Consider the following 17368-nt stretch of genomic DNA (forward strand, 5'->3'; position numbering starts at 1 on the left):
CTGCTGTTATAAATTGATGTCCTGTGTGTTTTGTGGTGATTTTATGTTAAAATAAAGAGGTCTGTGCTCCTTTCCTGCCAGTTGTTTTTGATTGCAAATCTTAACGGGCAAAAAATAAACCAGTCTTTCCTGCATATAACATCTTCATTATGTGCCTGTGGGAATAATCTTTCAAAAGCTAGGGTGAGCACCTGTGAACTCAATAGCTATTTCACTTTGAAAAGCCATGTGTAAAATATGTTGCCCTATAAGCGCTAATATGAGGAAGTTGTATATGCGAGAAAAAAACTTATGCTGTTTGTTCTTATGAATTCATGTAGGTTAGAATTACACTGATGAAATTTCTGCCTGGTGTTTTCATGGATGCCATGAGAGACAGTCCTGAAGCTGCTGTACACATTTTTGAAGGAACACATGAAAATCCAGAGTTAATCTGGAATGAGAACTCCAGAGAGAAGGTCTCTACAACAGTTCGAGAAATGATGTTGGAGTAAGTAGAGAGATATGTGGTTCTTCTTTTCCCTATATCCATTTAATATCTTAAGAATAATTCTTGTTTAGTACAAGTACTTTGCAACAAAGTAAAGTTAAATGCTTTGCAGAGCACTAAAGAGTTTGCACATACAGACTCTTTTTTTGCTTCGTTAACAGCATAGTAGGACATAGTCTGCACCTGTTTTTTCATATGAAATTGAAATTGTTTCTTCACTTGAAATTGCCTCAGAATCAATCATATAAATTTGCTTGACCACCTAAATGTAGTTCTGTTTTACAGACCACCAGGAAATTGGCATGAGTGCCAAACACACCTTATGGACTTTATATCGAACACTTGTCTCTAACTCCAACCTTCTTATATAGTAGGGGATATCAATCTTCACCTGGAAGATCCTAACTCAACTAATGTGTGTGAATGTAAGGATTTCTTCCAATTATGGGATCTCTACTGGCCAAATATGCAATCAACCCATATTAAAGGACTCACACTAGATATCTTTACATACAAATTCTCAGATTTAAACACAAGTTAGAAGGTTAGAACGAGCTTGGAATAAAAAGAAAGACAACTCCACACTCAGTGCCTGGAAACAACTTCAAAGAAAATACAAATATACTATTAGACATACCAGAAGATCATATTACAAAACTAAAATTGGTCCAGATTACAAGGATACACATAAACATTTCCATCTTGTGAACAAATTATTAGATACTACATCAATTACTTCAAACAGCACAGACACCCCATCAGCAGATAATCTTGCAAAATACTTGAGAAAATTATAAAGTTACGACTCACGTTACCAGTTAATACCATCAACTACGTAAAATTCCTCAACTGTCAACCCAATCCCTGGTGAACATCCAGCTGATCGAACGTGGACTGACTTCGATACACTCTTGGATGATAGTGAGGCTCATTTTCAAAGCACTTAGCCTCCCAAAGTTCCATAGAAACCTATGGAACTTAGCCTCCCAAAGTGCTTTGAAAATATGCCTCACTATCTCCCAAGCGATCAAAAGATTCGCCAAGTCCCACTGCAAACTTGACATTTGTCCTAACAACCTTATAAAATCCGCCCCTCAACAATTCATGTCAGACCTCATGATGCATCTGAATTATATGTTACAAAATGGACTCTTCCCAAAGGATAAATGTAATATTTTACTCACCCCCATACCTAAGGACTCAAAGAAAAGCACAAGTGACTTAACCAACTATCGACCAGCAGCATCTATCCCTCTGGTAACCAAACTAATGGAAGGTATAGTGTCCAAGCAACTCACCGACTACTTAAGTAAATTCTCAATTCTTCATGACTCTCAATCAGGATTTCGGTCTAACCACAGCACCGAAACAGTTCTAATTACTCTTCTAACCAAATTTAAACAAGCAATTGCAACTGGCAATAATATACTTCTACAATTTGACATGTCCAGTGCATTCGACATGGTAAGCCATATAATATTAAACATCCTTGAATACTTCGGAGTTGGAGGTAATGTTCTTAGTTGATTTAGAAGCTTCCTAACCACAAGAACATACCAAGTGAAATCTAATTCGAATACGTCAGCTCCATGGATACCTGAATATGGAGTCCCCCAAGGATCTCTACTCTCACCAACCCTCTTTAACCTAATGATGACACCCTTGGCCAAATCGCTATCAAATCAAGGCCTCAATCCATACATATGCGCAGATGACGTCATGATTTACATCCCATTCAAACTTGATTTAAAGGAAATCACTGATGACATCAACCACAGCTTCCAAATCATGCATTCATGGGCGGATGCATTTCAATTAAAACTTAATGCAGAAAAAACACAATGTCTTATACTTTCATCACAGCATAACACAAGTATATTCATCACTATAACCACACCAAACTTTTCCCTTCCTGTTTCAGACACCCTGAAAATTCTTGGAGTTACCATTGATTGAAATCTCACACTTGAAAGCCATGTGAAGAATACAACTAAGAAGATGTTCCATTCAATGTGGAGACTCAAAAGAGTAAAACCCTTCTTCCCAAGGGACACTTTTACCTACCTGGTACAAGCAATGGTGCTAAGTCATCTAGATTACTGTAATGCACTTTATGCTGGCTGTAAAGAGCAAATCATCAAGAAACTTCAAACAGCCCAAAACACTGCAGCCAGACTAATATTTGGAAAAACAAAATACGAAAGTGCCAAACCCCTTAGAGAAAAGCTACACTGGCTTCCACTTAAAGAACGTATTGCGTTCAAGGTCTGCACTCTGGTTCATAAAATCATTCATGTAGACGCCCCGGCCTACATGCTAGAACTTATTGACTTGCCACCCAGAAATGCTAAAAGATCAGCACGCACATTCCTAAATCTTCACTTCCCCAGCTGTAAAGGTCTAAAATACAGAATTACACATGCGTCCAGCTTTTCCTACATGAACACACAACTGTGGAACGCATTGCCACTGGACCTGAAAACAATATATGACCTATTCAACTTTCGTAAATCACTAAAGACTTATTTCTTCAACAAGGCATACCACAATGATCCATAATTAAAAATTGTATCACATCACCACTCACCAGATGTTCTATGTTTTCTCTCTATACCTGATTGTTTAATTCTATCATCCATGTTCTTTATGTATTACCAATTCAGTGTAGATGCTTTCATCAGATTGAAAGGACCATGCAAATTACAGGCTTGTGGTGGGCCAGGCCAGAGCGGTTAACAGTTGATGTGAGGAGAAATTGACAGAGGAATTCATAAGATATATATTGCAGGAAAACTTAAGCTCACACATTTTCAGTAGTAGCTCTTTGCAGGGTGCATTCAGGTATCCTAAGTATTTAGCACTTCATAGCATAGGTATAAGGGCTGTGGGTGTTTGAGCACCTCCTGTATTGAAAAAGAACTTCTTCATTCTTTTCAGGAAAGGGTAATTTTGTGTTGGATTTAGTACCCAAAATCATCTTGGAAAGCTGGCTCATACTTTTCATAGTCAATAAAGTTAGTCAGGGCCCCCAGATTGCTAATAATTTGCACCTACTTCTGTATAATTTGCTTTTTGTCTGAGGCAATGGAATCCCAAAGTGTAGTTCTGCTGCTGCACTCATTATTCTGCTGCACACTGCTGCTTCAAGCCTTAGAGTAACTATTTATTTGTCTACTCCCCTCCACACTACTATTGCAGCTGTCACTGCTAATGTGCGCTCTTCTTCCACCCTTTGTTTTCCCACCCCTTTCAACTGACAGGTGTTTCTCCCTGCAGCCACCACTCCAACAAACATATTCTTCATCAACACCTTGTACCATGCAGTCTTCCCACACCTCCCATATTGTCACAGTGTGCTCTCCCTAGACCCATTCCATTGCAGGGTGAAACACTACCTAGTTGGAATCACTTGAAGACTGCAACAGTACCAGTGGGAGGTCTCTTGTGTACCTTCTACCAGGCTGCACTTCAGGATGAGGGTTAAAGTAACTGGGGGAGAGTCCGTCTGGAGGGGTAGCTAGGGTGAGAAATTCTGGTCTGGAAGGGGGGCCTGTACTACTTCCAGGGGGCATCAAGGACTTGGTAGAAGGTGGGGTCTTGATAGTATAAGAAGTTATGCTTGTTTGGAGAAGGGGAATTAAATCTATAATGTGAGCCGGCTCTTATCATTTTGAAGTAACATGGAGGATTTCACAAGGCAGCATTTACACTAAATAGTTAACACCTAATCTGAGTTGATGTGTTAACCTTTAGGTTTTAGAAGAGCCACAATAAGTAACATGCCACCATGGCCAGGCATTTGCTAATTTACAATTGATATCATCTCATGTGCATGCAGGTATGCACTAATTAGTCCATTGAACACAGATCCCTAGTGCATAATCTATTATGTTTTGGGGCCCCTAAATGGCCATGACATTACTTTAGGCCTCCTAAGTTTAAGAGTGAATAGAACCACATAGTGGAAGGGAGCAGAGGAGGAGATGAGTGGGAAAAGGTAGAGGAAAAATATTGTGAAAAAAATCAGCAAGTTTCAGGGAGAGACTGGGAAGGAAAAGATGTATAGGAGCGGAGAAGATGGAGGTGGGCAAGGTGAACACAGCCTGTAGGGTAGTAAGAAACACAGCAGATAAGCAAAAATGTGATGGCTGAGTAGGAAGACACAGGGAAAAGAAAACAATGTCAAGTAAAACAAAAATGGAGATAGGAAAAGAGAACAAATGATCCAGATACACATACACAATACTTTCAAGACTGGGTTGGTTTTTTTGGTGTTTTTTTTTTTTTTTTTGAGAGCTTTGATAGAACAGTGTGTTTTTTAAACCAGTAAAACTGCCTTAGGGGTCCTTTAACCAAGCTGCGGGAAAAGGGCCCTGTTCTGGCTGTGGGGGTCATTTTTTCCCATGTACCAGGGCCCTTTTTACCACAGCAGGTAAAAAGACCCCAGATACACACGGCCACCACCCATTGAGTTGGTGATAAGGGCTCCCACGCTACCCTGGCAGTAACTGGGCAGGTCACAGCGATGCCCGATTACTGCTGGGTTACCGACATGCAAGCCATTTCCGGGGGTTTTCTTTTTCCCCCAGAAATGGCACATGCTCAAGGTGGGACTACCAGCGGCGGCCGCATTGGGTCAGCTGTAGTCTCAGAAGAGCGAAGCTGTAAAAGGGCCCCTTAATTCATGAAGTGTATTTCTCTAGTTTGGCCAGCAGGTGGTGCATGTTTATTTTAAAGCTGCTGCAGAACCAAGGCTGTTTTCTTTGTTTAAACCTTTGGAAAGGCAGTCTGCAGTATACTTTCAGAACTTGTTGTTCTGGGCTCTGATTGGCCCAGGAGCTCAATTTTTACCCCAGCCTTAGCCAGGGGTGAACAAACGTGAATAAAGGTGAGCCGGTTGATATTGTGTATCTGGATTTTCAGAAGGCGCTTGACAAACGTACCTTATGAAAGACTCCAAAGGAAATTAGAGAGTCATGGGATAGGAGGTAGTGTTCTCTTGTGGATTAAAAACTGGTTAAAAGATAGAAATCAGAGAGTAGAGTTAAATGGTCAGTATTCTCAATGGAGAAAGGGTAGTTAGTGGGGTTCCCCAGGGGTCTGTGCTTGGACCGCTGCTTTTGAAAATATTTATAAATGACCTAGAGATGGGAGTAACTAGTGAGGTAATTAAATTTGCTGATGACACAAAGTTATTCAAAGTCGTTAAATCACGGGAGGATTGTGAAAAATTACAAGAGGACCTTATGAGACTGGGCGTCTAAATGGCAGATGACGTTTAATGTGAGCAAGTGCAAAGTGATGCATATGGGAAAGAGGAATCCAAATTATAGCTATGTCATGCAAGGTTCCACGTTAGGAGTCACAGACAAGAAAGGGATCTAGGTGTCGTCGTTGATGATACGTTGATACCTCCTTCTGAGTGTGCTGCTGCTGCTGTTAAGAAAGCAAATAGAATGTTAGGTATTATTAGGAAAGGAATGGAAAACAAAAATGAGAATGTTATAATGCCTTTGTATCGCTCCATGGTGCAACCGCACCTCGAATATTGTGTTCAGTTCTGGTCGCCGCATCTCCAAAAAGATATAGTGGAATTAGAAAAGGTGCAGAGATGATAAAGGGGATGGGACAACTTCCCTATGAGGAAAGGCTAAAGCGGGTAGGGCTCTTCAGCTTAGAGAAAAGGCGGCTGAAAGGAGATATGATAGAGGTCTATAAAATAATGAGTGGCGTTGAACGGGTAGATGTGAAACGTCTGTTTACGCTTTCCAAAAATAGTAGGACTAGGTGGCATGCGATGAAACTACAATATAGTAAATTTAAAACGAATCGGAAAACCTTTTCTTCACTCAACGTGTAATTAAACTCTGGAATTCGTTGCCAGAGAATGTGGTAAAGGCGGTTAGCTTAGCGGAGTTTTAAAAAGGTTCGGACGGCTTCCTAAAGGAAAAGTCCATAGACCATTATTCAATGGACTTAGACCATTATTAAATGGTCTTGGGGAAATCCACTATTTCTGGGATAAGCAGTATAAAATGTTTTGTACTTTTTTGGGATCTTGCCAGGTATTTGTGACCTGGCTTAGCCACTGTTAGAAACAGGATGCTGGGCTTGATGGACCTTTGGTCTTTCCCAGTATGGCAATACTTATGTAATGTAGGAAGAAGAGAGAGTAGGATCTCTTTGCTGAGGCTCTGTGAACAGTTATATGTCCTGATCTTCCCAGGTACTACTTAGATAGTAAACAAATGTTTAGATAGTGTTATAATTGATCCATATTTCAGTTACCTGTTGTTGTTTTGCTGATTGCACTTTTTCTGTTTCACTGTTCAATTTTTCAGACAATAAACCTGTTTAGTTTGTTGACTTTGTTGTTTGGACTGATAAAGAATCCTGGTAGTTTGTATGTTGGATCTGTGAGTGCTTTCTGGGAACTGTGAGGCCACTGGGAGTGTGACCTCCAGTAACCTAGAAATTACTAGGGATAATTTGAGAGCGGGAGGCGGTTGTGACCCAGTCGATGGGAGGAGGGTGCTACAGTAGAGCACAAGTGGCAGGTGCAGGCAGACCTGAGCTGTGCTGGGGATAGACCCGCTAAGTGGCCACGGGGTAGCCCCAGGCAGGTGAATAGGCATTTCGTGACAAGCGTTATTTAAAATTTGAAAGCTTTTTGCTTTAAATTGATTTTTTAAATCAATTTAAACAGGTCTTAAATCTTCTTACGTAGGGTTAAAGTAAAAGATCAACTGAAATACCCAGCATACATATATAGTCTTAATTCATAATATATTCTTTAAAGCAAACTCCTCATAATTGTGCACAAATCAATATTGTAAGTGTAAGTGTTGACTGTCTACTTAATATAAGATGTATGATTCTTGTTATTATTTAAGGGAATCCTCTGAAGTGATAAATTTAAAGTGAACACAAACTACCCATTGCTGCTTTTATCTTCATCGACCTTCCCAAAGGGATAAAATATTCCACATACTGTACTTCTAGGGCATCAAATTTCTTATATTTCTTGTGTTGAAAATTCTTACATTTTTTTAATCTATGTATTTTCTCATAACACCGCTTGTTCTCAGTACATCAATCATTTCTTGTGAAACTATTTAAGTACTTAGCTTTTCAACATTCTGCACTTCATTCCATAATGCTCGGATCAGCCGCCAAAAGATATTAATTAATATAAAATATGTACATTTGCTGCCAAATTTTATACTGCCACAGGATTGCCCAACACCAAGAATCTGCTATAGGAAATTGGAGATTTTGGTGCTAGTATATTCAGAATTGAAGGGGATGATGGTTTACTGTTCTTTGATCAGCAACAATCTTTATGTTGTATACTTGAAGATTACAAAATGATTTTGCTTATAAACAGTGTTTTATTTTCTTTTTTTGACAGGCACTTTAAACAGCAGGCAGAGAACCCTGACATAAATTGGAAGGTAACAAACCAAACATGGTCTGGGGTGGGGGAGACAGATTTTGCTGCTTTTTTTTCGTTCTTTTCTACCCTGTTTAAAATAGTACTTTCTGTAAAATGTACAGGGTGCTCATTGCTGCTAACCTTTACTGTGGTGCTATCACAAAAACTTGACTGCTGAAGTAACATCCTCAACATATAACTTTCCATGTCAGTTTCATTCAAAACAGCTAGAAAAGTACTATGAGCCCTTCAGAGCAAAAGTAGGCCATGTCCACTTTTTGCATTATTTCAGCTATGCACTGATGCGTATTGAAGAAAAATTGGCCCATGTCCATACCTAACTAGTTCTGCCATCAGATGGCAGAATTGGTTAGGTATGGACATGGCTTGATTTTTCTTTTAAGTCTTTAGGCCATAGAGACTATGAATTAGTGTACAGCTGAAATAATGCAAAAAAGTCGACATTCTGCTTTAGCTCTGAAGGGCTCAAATATTAATGTGTTTTTTTTGTCTCTGTATGTTATATTATTAGCCCTTGAAGTAGTCTGTTGGGATAGTTCACTGTTTTGAGGTATGAAGCACATGATGATTGCTAAATGGACCAACATCTTTAAATAAGAAGTGTTAGCCAGAGGTTTACTCTGCTCTTATCTGGGCTCCATTGGATGATGATACCCACTTGTGAGGACTGGTATCCTGTCCCCAGAGAGAGCAGCTGAGTATGTATCTTAACTAAGGAACTTTGATTAACTTTTTTTTGGATGTGCAACTTCTCTGTACCTGGATAACAGGATAACTTTAGGACAGCTATTTACCTGCTCATTTATTAGGGGTGGGAAGGCAAGAAATATGTTTTGTTTATTTTCCTGTCACAGCTTTTTTGTTTTGATTTTACATACTTTTGTTTCATAGCAATTTTGTAAGACGTGGCTGTAGCTGCTGACCCCCTTTCCCCCCACCTAAAAAAATCAGGCTGTGAAAAACCACCCCAAGCCCTCTGATCATAACTTGAACCTCTGATGACAACCCGCACCCCAGACTCCTATTGACAACCCTCCCCCTCCCAAGTGGCAGCTGATTCGCTCTTGCACTTAGGGATATTGGCGGTATAATGTGAGAGCAAGAACAGTCTCCCTTCACTTCCATCCCCATGACACTGAATCAAAGGTATCTGTAGTCTCTGAACAGCTGGAATCTTGGAAGCAGAAGATACTAAAACAAAGGTAGGTATAACCTGGAATGGAATACAAGGAATTGGAGTCTTGGAAACAGAAATGCAGCTTAAGGCAGTAGAAATTTTTGGATCAGTCGAAGACACTCCAGTAATATAAAAGTAATGGTGAATTTCACACAAGGATTCAGGATTCAAGAATAGTATGGTACTCCAAGACACATACCTGATGGGGAAAGACAAGGGCCTGGTGGACAGGCTGAGCAGGGTGATGCAACCGCACGAGTGGTCCTCTACTGCTCTAGGCTCAGATCGCACGGCAGGCTAGCGTTGGATGTCTTCCTCCAATTGAGAGAAAGGCTTTCTGTATATGTATCCTCCATTCCCTCTAATAGGGAAAACTCTGCTGAAACTCAAGCAGGACTGGGGGAACCACGATTCTCATCATGCCTTACTATCCAAGGCAGATCTGGTGTTCTCTGCTTCTGGAGTTGTCCTCTAAAGAACCTTGGAGAATGGACTGTTTTCTAACACTCCTCAATCAGAACAAGTGGTCTCTAGTCCCTGGTCCTCACATCTTTGATGTTGAGAGCGTAGAATTTGCATCCCTTCAACTGCCTGAGGGTGTCTTCAGAGTCCTACTGACCTCCAGCAAAGATTCCACCAAGAGGTGCTATACTTGTACATGGAAGAGATTTGCCATCTGGTGTGAGGGCAAGGCCCTAGATCCTATCTTGTCTACATAAAAATTGTTTCTACATCTCTCCGAGTCTGGTTTAAAAACCAACTCTGGATGGTGGGGGTGTATTGAGTCACACAGGGAGCTCCTGCAGGTTTCTTGATTATTTTTTGCCTTATGGCTCCAAAACACCAAGGTAAAGTTCCAGCTGGCTTGGCTGTAGAAAGTTTTGCAGGGTTGGCTCAGCAGAACATCAAACACTATGCCCAACCTCTTCGGAGTGATTTCCTGGGCCAGTCCTCTGCTACAGTTGTCACTGGTGGAGCATCGGCGCTGTTTGGAGGATGAGGTAGTTCTAGTCCAGGTTCTCATCCCATCCTTGGTGCTCCAAGTGATACCAGAAGTGGTTCTTTCTCTCTTCCCCCACACTAGAGCTCCGTTGGTGATGTCACCCACATTTGAGAATACTTGTCCTGCTGTCCTTTGAGAACACCTGCTACAAGTGAGTAACTTCACTTTATCCATGTAGCAGCAGCTTTAGAAAATTGCCCCCAAATGGTTGCTAGGATTACTATAATGAAGCCCTGGAAAGCAAATGTCTTTCATTTTGAAAATTTTGGATGCCATCTGTAATTTGAGTTATTTGTAGGTGCTGTTTAATAAATCATAACCACTATCTCCTTCTGTTCTTTTCTTACCATTTTTCTGTTTTCTCTCCATGGTTCATTCATTTTATAATATTAAATATTTGTCTTTAACTTGTTATATCAAAGTTGAAAAAGATGTCCAGTGTATGACCGTTTTTAGAGACACAAGCTTTGCAAGCAGTTATATATGCTCTTTTGCTAAGTCTGTTGGACTGTTGCAATGTATTTAGGGATTACTGGAAAACTGCTTAAACAGCTGCAAACAATTCAGAATGCAGCTTCCAGGTTGCTTATGAGAAAAATGCTAGCCCTATCCTTATAGAACTTCATTAGCTACCAGTTAGGGAATGCTATTTAAGTTGATGGTCTTGATTTTAAAAATATTATATTATCTAATACCGATCCATCTATTGAGGATTATTCATCACTGTGAACCATCCTGCACACTTACATCTTCATCTCAGATATTACTAGAAACCCCAAATTTAGCTTCTTGTCCAAGAAGAAATAACACTTAAAGCCAGCTCTACTATATATGTGACCTAATGTACTCTTCCATTGCAATTTTGGATACAAGAAGTGATAGAGTGTTGAGCGTGATCCGCCGCATTGTGAGCATCTCTTTGCTGGATTTGGTACTTCATGCAGTCATGGAGCTTCTAAGCCCCCCTTCTTTCCTGAGTTGTTTGTTCTTGTTTTGGGGGGGGGGGGGGTTGTTTTTTTGTTTTCAGTTCTTTCATTTCTTGCAGCTGCAGGACAATGAACATTTCTAAGTTGTGATAGAGGTACCCTGCACAACTCTGTTTTCAGTTATATCTTTTTTTTTTTTTGACGGTGGATACTGGGCATATTATGACAGAATAGCGTGGTTCTGCATATTTCATTTTTATTTTCAGATCTGATATCTTTGAAGCTTCAGGACAATGAACTTCTCTGTGCCGAATTAGGGTGGCTCTGGGTCTTTTGTATTTTATTTTTTTCCTGCAGGATATTGGCTGTACCTATGATGTAATAGAGTTCTTCTGCATATTATTCTGACTTCAGTTCATTATTGATGTTACAAGTCATTGGTTACAGTTATGGTAGTTATTAAACTTGCAAACAATAGACATCTCTTTGCTATAAAAGGGCTGTTATGCATTATTATTCTGCAGCTTTCGATACCATTGATCATACTATTTTGTTGAATCGATCGGATTATCCGGCTTTGTGCTATGTTGGTTTAAATCTTTCTTGAAAGATAGAAAGTTCTGTGTATTCGAAGGAACAGAGAAATCGGAGTTTTTGTCATATTCGACAGGAGTCCCGCAGAGCTCCTGTCTTTCAGCAGTGTTATTTAATCTTTTTCTTCTACCTTTATGCACATTGTTGAGATGTCTGAGGGTGCAATACAAGTTGTATGCTGATGACAAACAGTTTGTATTGCCTGTTGAGAACTCTTTTGAAGACACTTTTGTTAAACTGAGATTTTATCTTAGTGTAATGGATGGAGGGAAATAGTTTGAAATTGATCATTTTGAAAACGCAAATTCTTTTCCTTTCTGGTACAAAAGGAGTAAATTGTCCTAAAATTTTTAACATGGACTCTGTTAATATCCCCGTTGTCCATCAGATTAGAAATTTGGGGGTGCAACTTGACACTATATTTTCTATGAAAAATCAGGTTGGAAATATAATAGCAAAGGTATTTTATAAATCAATGATTGTACAGCGTATTAGATCACTGGTTTCTGCTGAAAACTTTCGTAAAATTGTCCAGTCTGTAGTTTGCCCATTGTTAGATTATTGTAATGGTTTGTTAATGGGGATTACCAGTAATATGCTGAAGGCATTGGAAGTTGTTCAAAATGCTATAGCTCGAGTGATCAAAAGAGGTTTTCGCTATGATCATGTTACTCCAATCTTGAAATCACTGCACTGGCTCTCTGTAAAATTTCATATTGAACATAAATTTTATTGTTTTTAAAATATTGAATGGTAGTATTTCACCAACTCTCAGTGCCACTCTTAAGATGTTATCAACCTGCTCGCTCTCTGAGATCATCTCAGAAACAGCTACTCGATGTGTCTTCATTTCATTAGGTTTATTTAGAAGAATGTAGATCATCTATTTTTTTACATTAAATGTCCAAAATTATGGAATTCATTGCCCATTGAACTTCATTTAATACAGAATATGGATCAGTTTAGGAAAGGGAAATGGGACTTGATATATCGCCTTTCTGAGGTTTTTGCAACTATATTCAAAGCGGTTTACATATATTCAGGAACTTATTTTGTACCAGGAGCAATGGAGGGTTAAGTGACTTGCCCAGAGTCACAAGGAGCTGCAGTGGGAATCGAACTCAGCTCCCCAAGATCAAAGTCCACTGCACTAACCACTAGGCTACTCCTCCAACCTCCAAAAAGCTTTAAAAACTCATTTATTCTTTCAGCCTTTTGATGCCACTGATGTATGATATTTTAATATCATGTAAATTTAATTTGCTGTATGTTGTATTTTAATATAGCAATCTTTGTATAGTTTGTTGAGCAAAGAAATAATTTTATTGTTTTGTCTTTTTATTTTGTATGTACTTTTGTTCCCTGTTTAGACTATTATAGATATAGCGGGTTATAAATAAAGTTTTATTATTATTTGTTTATTTGACAGTTGCAGGAATACAGTTGTAAATATGATGTAATGGTACTATTTTGCACATTCTTTTGCTCTCAGTTATGTTACGTATTGATGTTATAGGTCCAGAGATATGTGTATGAGGTGATACACATATCTCTGGACCTATAACATCAATAGGTAACATAACAGAGCAAATGAATGTGCAAAATAGTTCCATTACATCATACCCTCAAACTATGAGGTGATAGTGCTGTTAAGCATATTTCTATTTTCAATTATGATATTTATTGACAGTGCATAGACGTCTCTGTGCTGTAATAGGGCTATAGGACTACTAGTTACTTTCTTAGTCTTCTCATACTGTACCCTTGCTGATGCTGCTCAGCCTATAAGCCCTGTGTCGCACAGGCTATCTGATTTAGCAATACTTTTCTTTATTGGTTTTCTATACCTTGCCCTTGGCCTGATGTTCTTTGTCCGAGGCTAGTATGAGTATCGGGGGTCTCTGTTTTTCCCTTTCTTTTGGGACACTGATGGGAAGAGGTTGGCCTTGGCCTTGGCCTGGGTTAGAGTAATTGTTTTACACTGCAGGTTCAATGCATAGTTTCAGACGCTATAGTAGGCTGGGTGGCAGTTTTAGGTAGGTAGTGGATAGACACAATTTTGGAATCTCTCTGACGGGTGGAGTGGGGAGGGTGGTTGGTAAGTGATCTGCGACAAAATTATTTCCAGCCTGGGAGGAGATATTTGAAAGTTCTTTATAAATAAAAAACTGAATATCTTCTCCCAGACTGGAAATCATTTTGTCGCCCTCTGCTCCTGTGTTGTTTCCCTTTGACATCTTGTGGAGGGTGTATCCCGTCTCTGCTTTTTTACACCTTGGTAAGTGACCTGCCCCATTTATGGGGCTCATTGAGATTTCTCATGGGGGATTTTGGGATAGGGTGCTTAGGTGGGGGAAGGGGACAGGGGCTGAGGTGGGAAGAGTTTAGTTGGGAAACATGGGAACGATGTTGGGGAGCATTTTTTCATTAGAGGAGTTGGATAGTGCCATGGCTACTAAGACCTTTTGATTGAGGTTGTGGGGAATTGTGTTTGGTGTGTTGAAGTATGCCTCCAATGGTTGGACTTCTGCTGATCTAGGGCAATATTTCGGTCTGGGACGGTCCTCTTGGGCTTTTCTTTTGTTAGCTTTGTTTCATTTTACCACACATGCTGGTTTTTCTGAATGAAAATTGTAACTTGGAATGTGGGCGTTTTTAATTCTCCAATTAAGCTGTCGATTTTGCAGCATTTGCAGCGGCAAAAAGCGGATATTGCCTTTTTACAGGAAACCCATCTAACAGATGCGGAACATCTCAAATTAAAATGCTTGGTGGATGGGGGACTGTGTGGCAGCCGTGCACAACAAAAAAAGGGTGGGGTGTCTGTTTCATTAAGGGTTGGAGCCAAACTCTGTACTTTGATTTCTGATCCCAATAGTCGATACATTATTTGCCAAGCGACTATAGACAATGCAGTGTGTAGGTTTCTTATCACTATGATAAAAATTTTAATCGTACCTTACAATCCATTTTTCTTAATAGAGATGCTTTACATACTCTGATTGGAGGAGACTTCAGTGCAATCTGAGATCCTGCAGTGGATAAAAGGGGGTCAAGTTACTGTAAGAGGTTTACCTGCTATGTGTCACTTGTTAGATTTTGGTAGATGTTTGGCGGGTGTTACACCCTACTGAGAGGGACTTCATTCATCTTTCGAGGGCACACTACTCAATCTCGTATTGATTTATTAGTATCTACTAGCTTATTAACTTCTATAGGTAAAGCTACGATTGGCCCATATGCGGTTTCGGACCATGCTTTGGTCTGGATGGATTGGCGGCTTCCCTCTCGAGGAGTGGAGTGGAGGATATACCTGATCTTTTTTTGGCAGGCCTCTATAAGGATCCAAAGTTTAGAGACCATCTCCTATTATGTTGGCGTTCTTATAAATCTACAACCCAGACACATGAGCAGACTCCTCTCCTTTATTGGAAGGCGGCAAAAGCTGCACTACAGGGTGAGATAATCATTTATCAGAGCTCGCTTAAGAAAAGTAAGGATAGGGAATTACTTCACCTGAAACGCCCATCTGGTCTATTGCGAAAGTGTAATGGAGTTTCTCACGATGCTTTTGATAAACAACGACTTATGGAAACTCAAATGGCCATGACTGAAATGATCCATCAAAGACCTTGTAAATACCAATCCTTTTATAGATATTGTTTATACAAGCATGGTAATACAGCTAGCAAACTACTTGCTAGGTTGGTCAATACTAAATCTGGTCCCAAAAAAATCTTTTAACAAATCACAAAAAATCAGGAAGAACAAATCCACAAACCAAGTTAAACCTTAAACTCACTATATTAAACTTGGGTTCAAAATAATTTATCTTTTTTTATTTTTATGTATGCACTTTAAAAAAATACTATAAAGTGTTTTAAATTATTTTAAATGTGCTCAGACCATACCGTTTACACCCATTATATCCCCAAGAGGAATATGTGGTGGTGTCACAATGGAACCATCATTGCACATATGATGTTCCACCGCCTAATATTTGTGTATGTACATACAGCTGAGCCCAAGTAGATCTTAATCACCGGTGTATGCGTATATTTATAATACATATGTATAGGTCATAAACTACTCACATTAAATATTGCTAGACTTGAGCTCAAACCTCCACCCATAAATTATGGTGCTTTCCTTATTACCATCTAGTACATGGATAATAAAACATACCATTCAACATTTGTTTGAACCTAAAGGAGGTAAATGTTAATTCATGACACCCTGATCTCACTTCCCCCACATATCTTACATAAACCAACCCACAATGCGATATACACCCATATTCACATAATTATTTCACTTCCCTTGGGGTATATTGTGCTCGTGCTTGTGCTTCATTAAAATCACATATCATTCATCCATTCCAATCTTGCCATCAAAATAACTGCTCCCTTTAACTCTGGCCAAGTTTCAAAAGTCTTCATCAGAAAGGGAAACTAAAGATAGGAAAACACTCTTTTACAAACATACCACACTTACAGGGTGAAGTGTACACTCACAATGCTTCAAACAAACTCACTGTATTAGAACAAAATAACTCACAATACTAATCTTTTAAACCAATTTACAGGCATCACAAATACCCCGGGTAGGATCGCCTCTGGAACCCTTCCTCACTCCACGGAGAGCGTCTGACATCACGCTCCCATGCTCCTTAAGTACCTGAATTAGTGCAGCTCTGACCTTAGCATTTACCAGCTGAAAACAACTGGCATGGAAAATTTTAGTTCAGCAATTGGGGGAGCATCCTTTGATCACTGATGTATTGTCTATCCGAGGCAATGTTGCCTTTGCTCCTGACTTGGAAAATGTGGCCTTTCTAGCTTAGGAAAATGTGGGGGTTACTCTATTGGAACATATTATTGCAGGAGACAGGTCCCTATTGTCCCTTGAGGCCCTTCAGTTGCACACAGGAGCCCAGTGGGAAAATACATTTGCTTACTGTCAGCTCAAACATATCTTCTCTTTAGATTGGCAATTTCTTGGTCTGTGAATAGGGGCCAAATTGAGATTTTATTTCAGAGGATGAGGTCTCAATTTCGGGGTTACATAATGCGCTTGTCAAGTTGGATGCTGTCAAAGATATGGGAGAAGTTAGACATAGGTGGAAACAGGATACTGGGCAGAGCCTGGAGGACTGGGAAATGCTTAATAATCTTAAAGGTCTTCCGGTTCTTACTGCTAATGCAGATCTCAGGGAATGCTATTTTTGCACATATTTTACCCAGCTCTATATATCTGTCTAGATACAGGCCCCTATATGTGGTAAATGCTTGTGTTCTGGTAATACTTTCTTTCACTCCTTTTGGGCTTGCCCTAAGGTTGGACAATTTTGGACTGCTATTGTCTGATACATGTCTATTCTTACTGGCAGAACTCTTTTATACTTGTGACTTTGCTTTTAGATAAGGCAGGAGCTCTCAGAGGGAACTCTAGGTGTGGGACACTACTGATTCGTAAGCTTTGCTTAGTGGCCCATAAATGCCTTTTGCAGTATTGGACAGTTGATGAACTGCCAGCGTATTGGCAGTGGAGGAATCAAGTCCATCAACTACTTGTATGGGAAGCTTGGGAAGCGTGCATTCTTTTTGACACAAAAAAATGTTTCATGATGATTTGGGATAAATACATTCAGCACATGACATCTTTTATTGTATTTTGTCCATAAAAGTGGTGTAAACCCTTGTGATGATGACCTAGCAGCACA

At 39.6% G+C, this 17368-nt stretch overlaps 1 protein-coding gene across 5 annotated transcripts in view; it reads left to right on the top strand.

The window, feature by feature from the left end:
• The window catches only part of DNAJC13 (DnaJ heat shock protein family (Hsp40) member C13), a 542758-nt gene that overhangs the window by 415621 nt on the left and 109769 nt on the right, over nucleotides 1-17368 (top strand). For all 5 annotated transcript variants that reach the window (XR_003942499.1, XM_030206535.1, XM_030206508.1 and 2 more), the window contains 2 exons: nucleotides 321-490; nucleotides 7902-7944. Coding sequence is in view for 4 of the 5 variants with exons in the window: in XM_030206535.1 (XP_030062395.1) it covers nucleotides 321-490; nucleotides 7902-7944 (213 nt within the window). In the remaining variant the exon portion in view is untranslated. The remainder of the gene's footprint in view (nucleotides 1-320; nucleotides 491-7901; nucleotides 7945-17368) is intronic.

The sequence above is a fragment of the Microcaecilia unicolor genome, chromosome 1 (assembly GCF_901765095.1).
Source record: "Microcaecilia unicolor chromosome 1, aMicUni1.1, whole genome shotgun sequence".
In the NCBI taxonomy this organism is placed as follows: domain Eukaryota; kingdom Metazoa; phylum Chordata; class Amphibia; order Gymnophiona; family Siphonopidae; genus Microcaecilia; species Microcaecilia unicolor.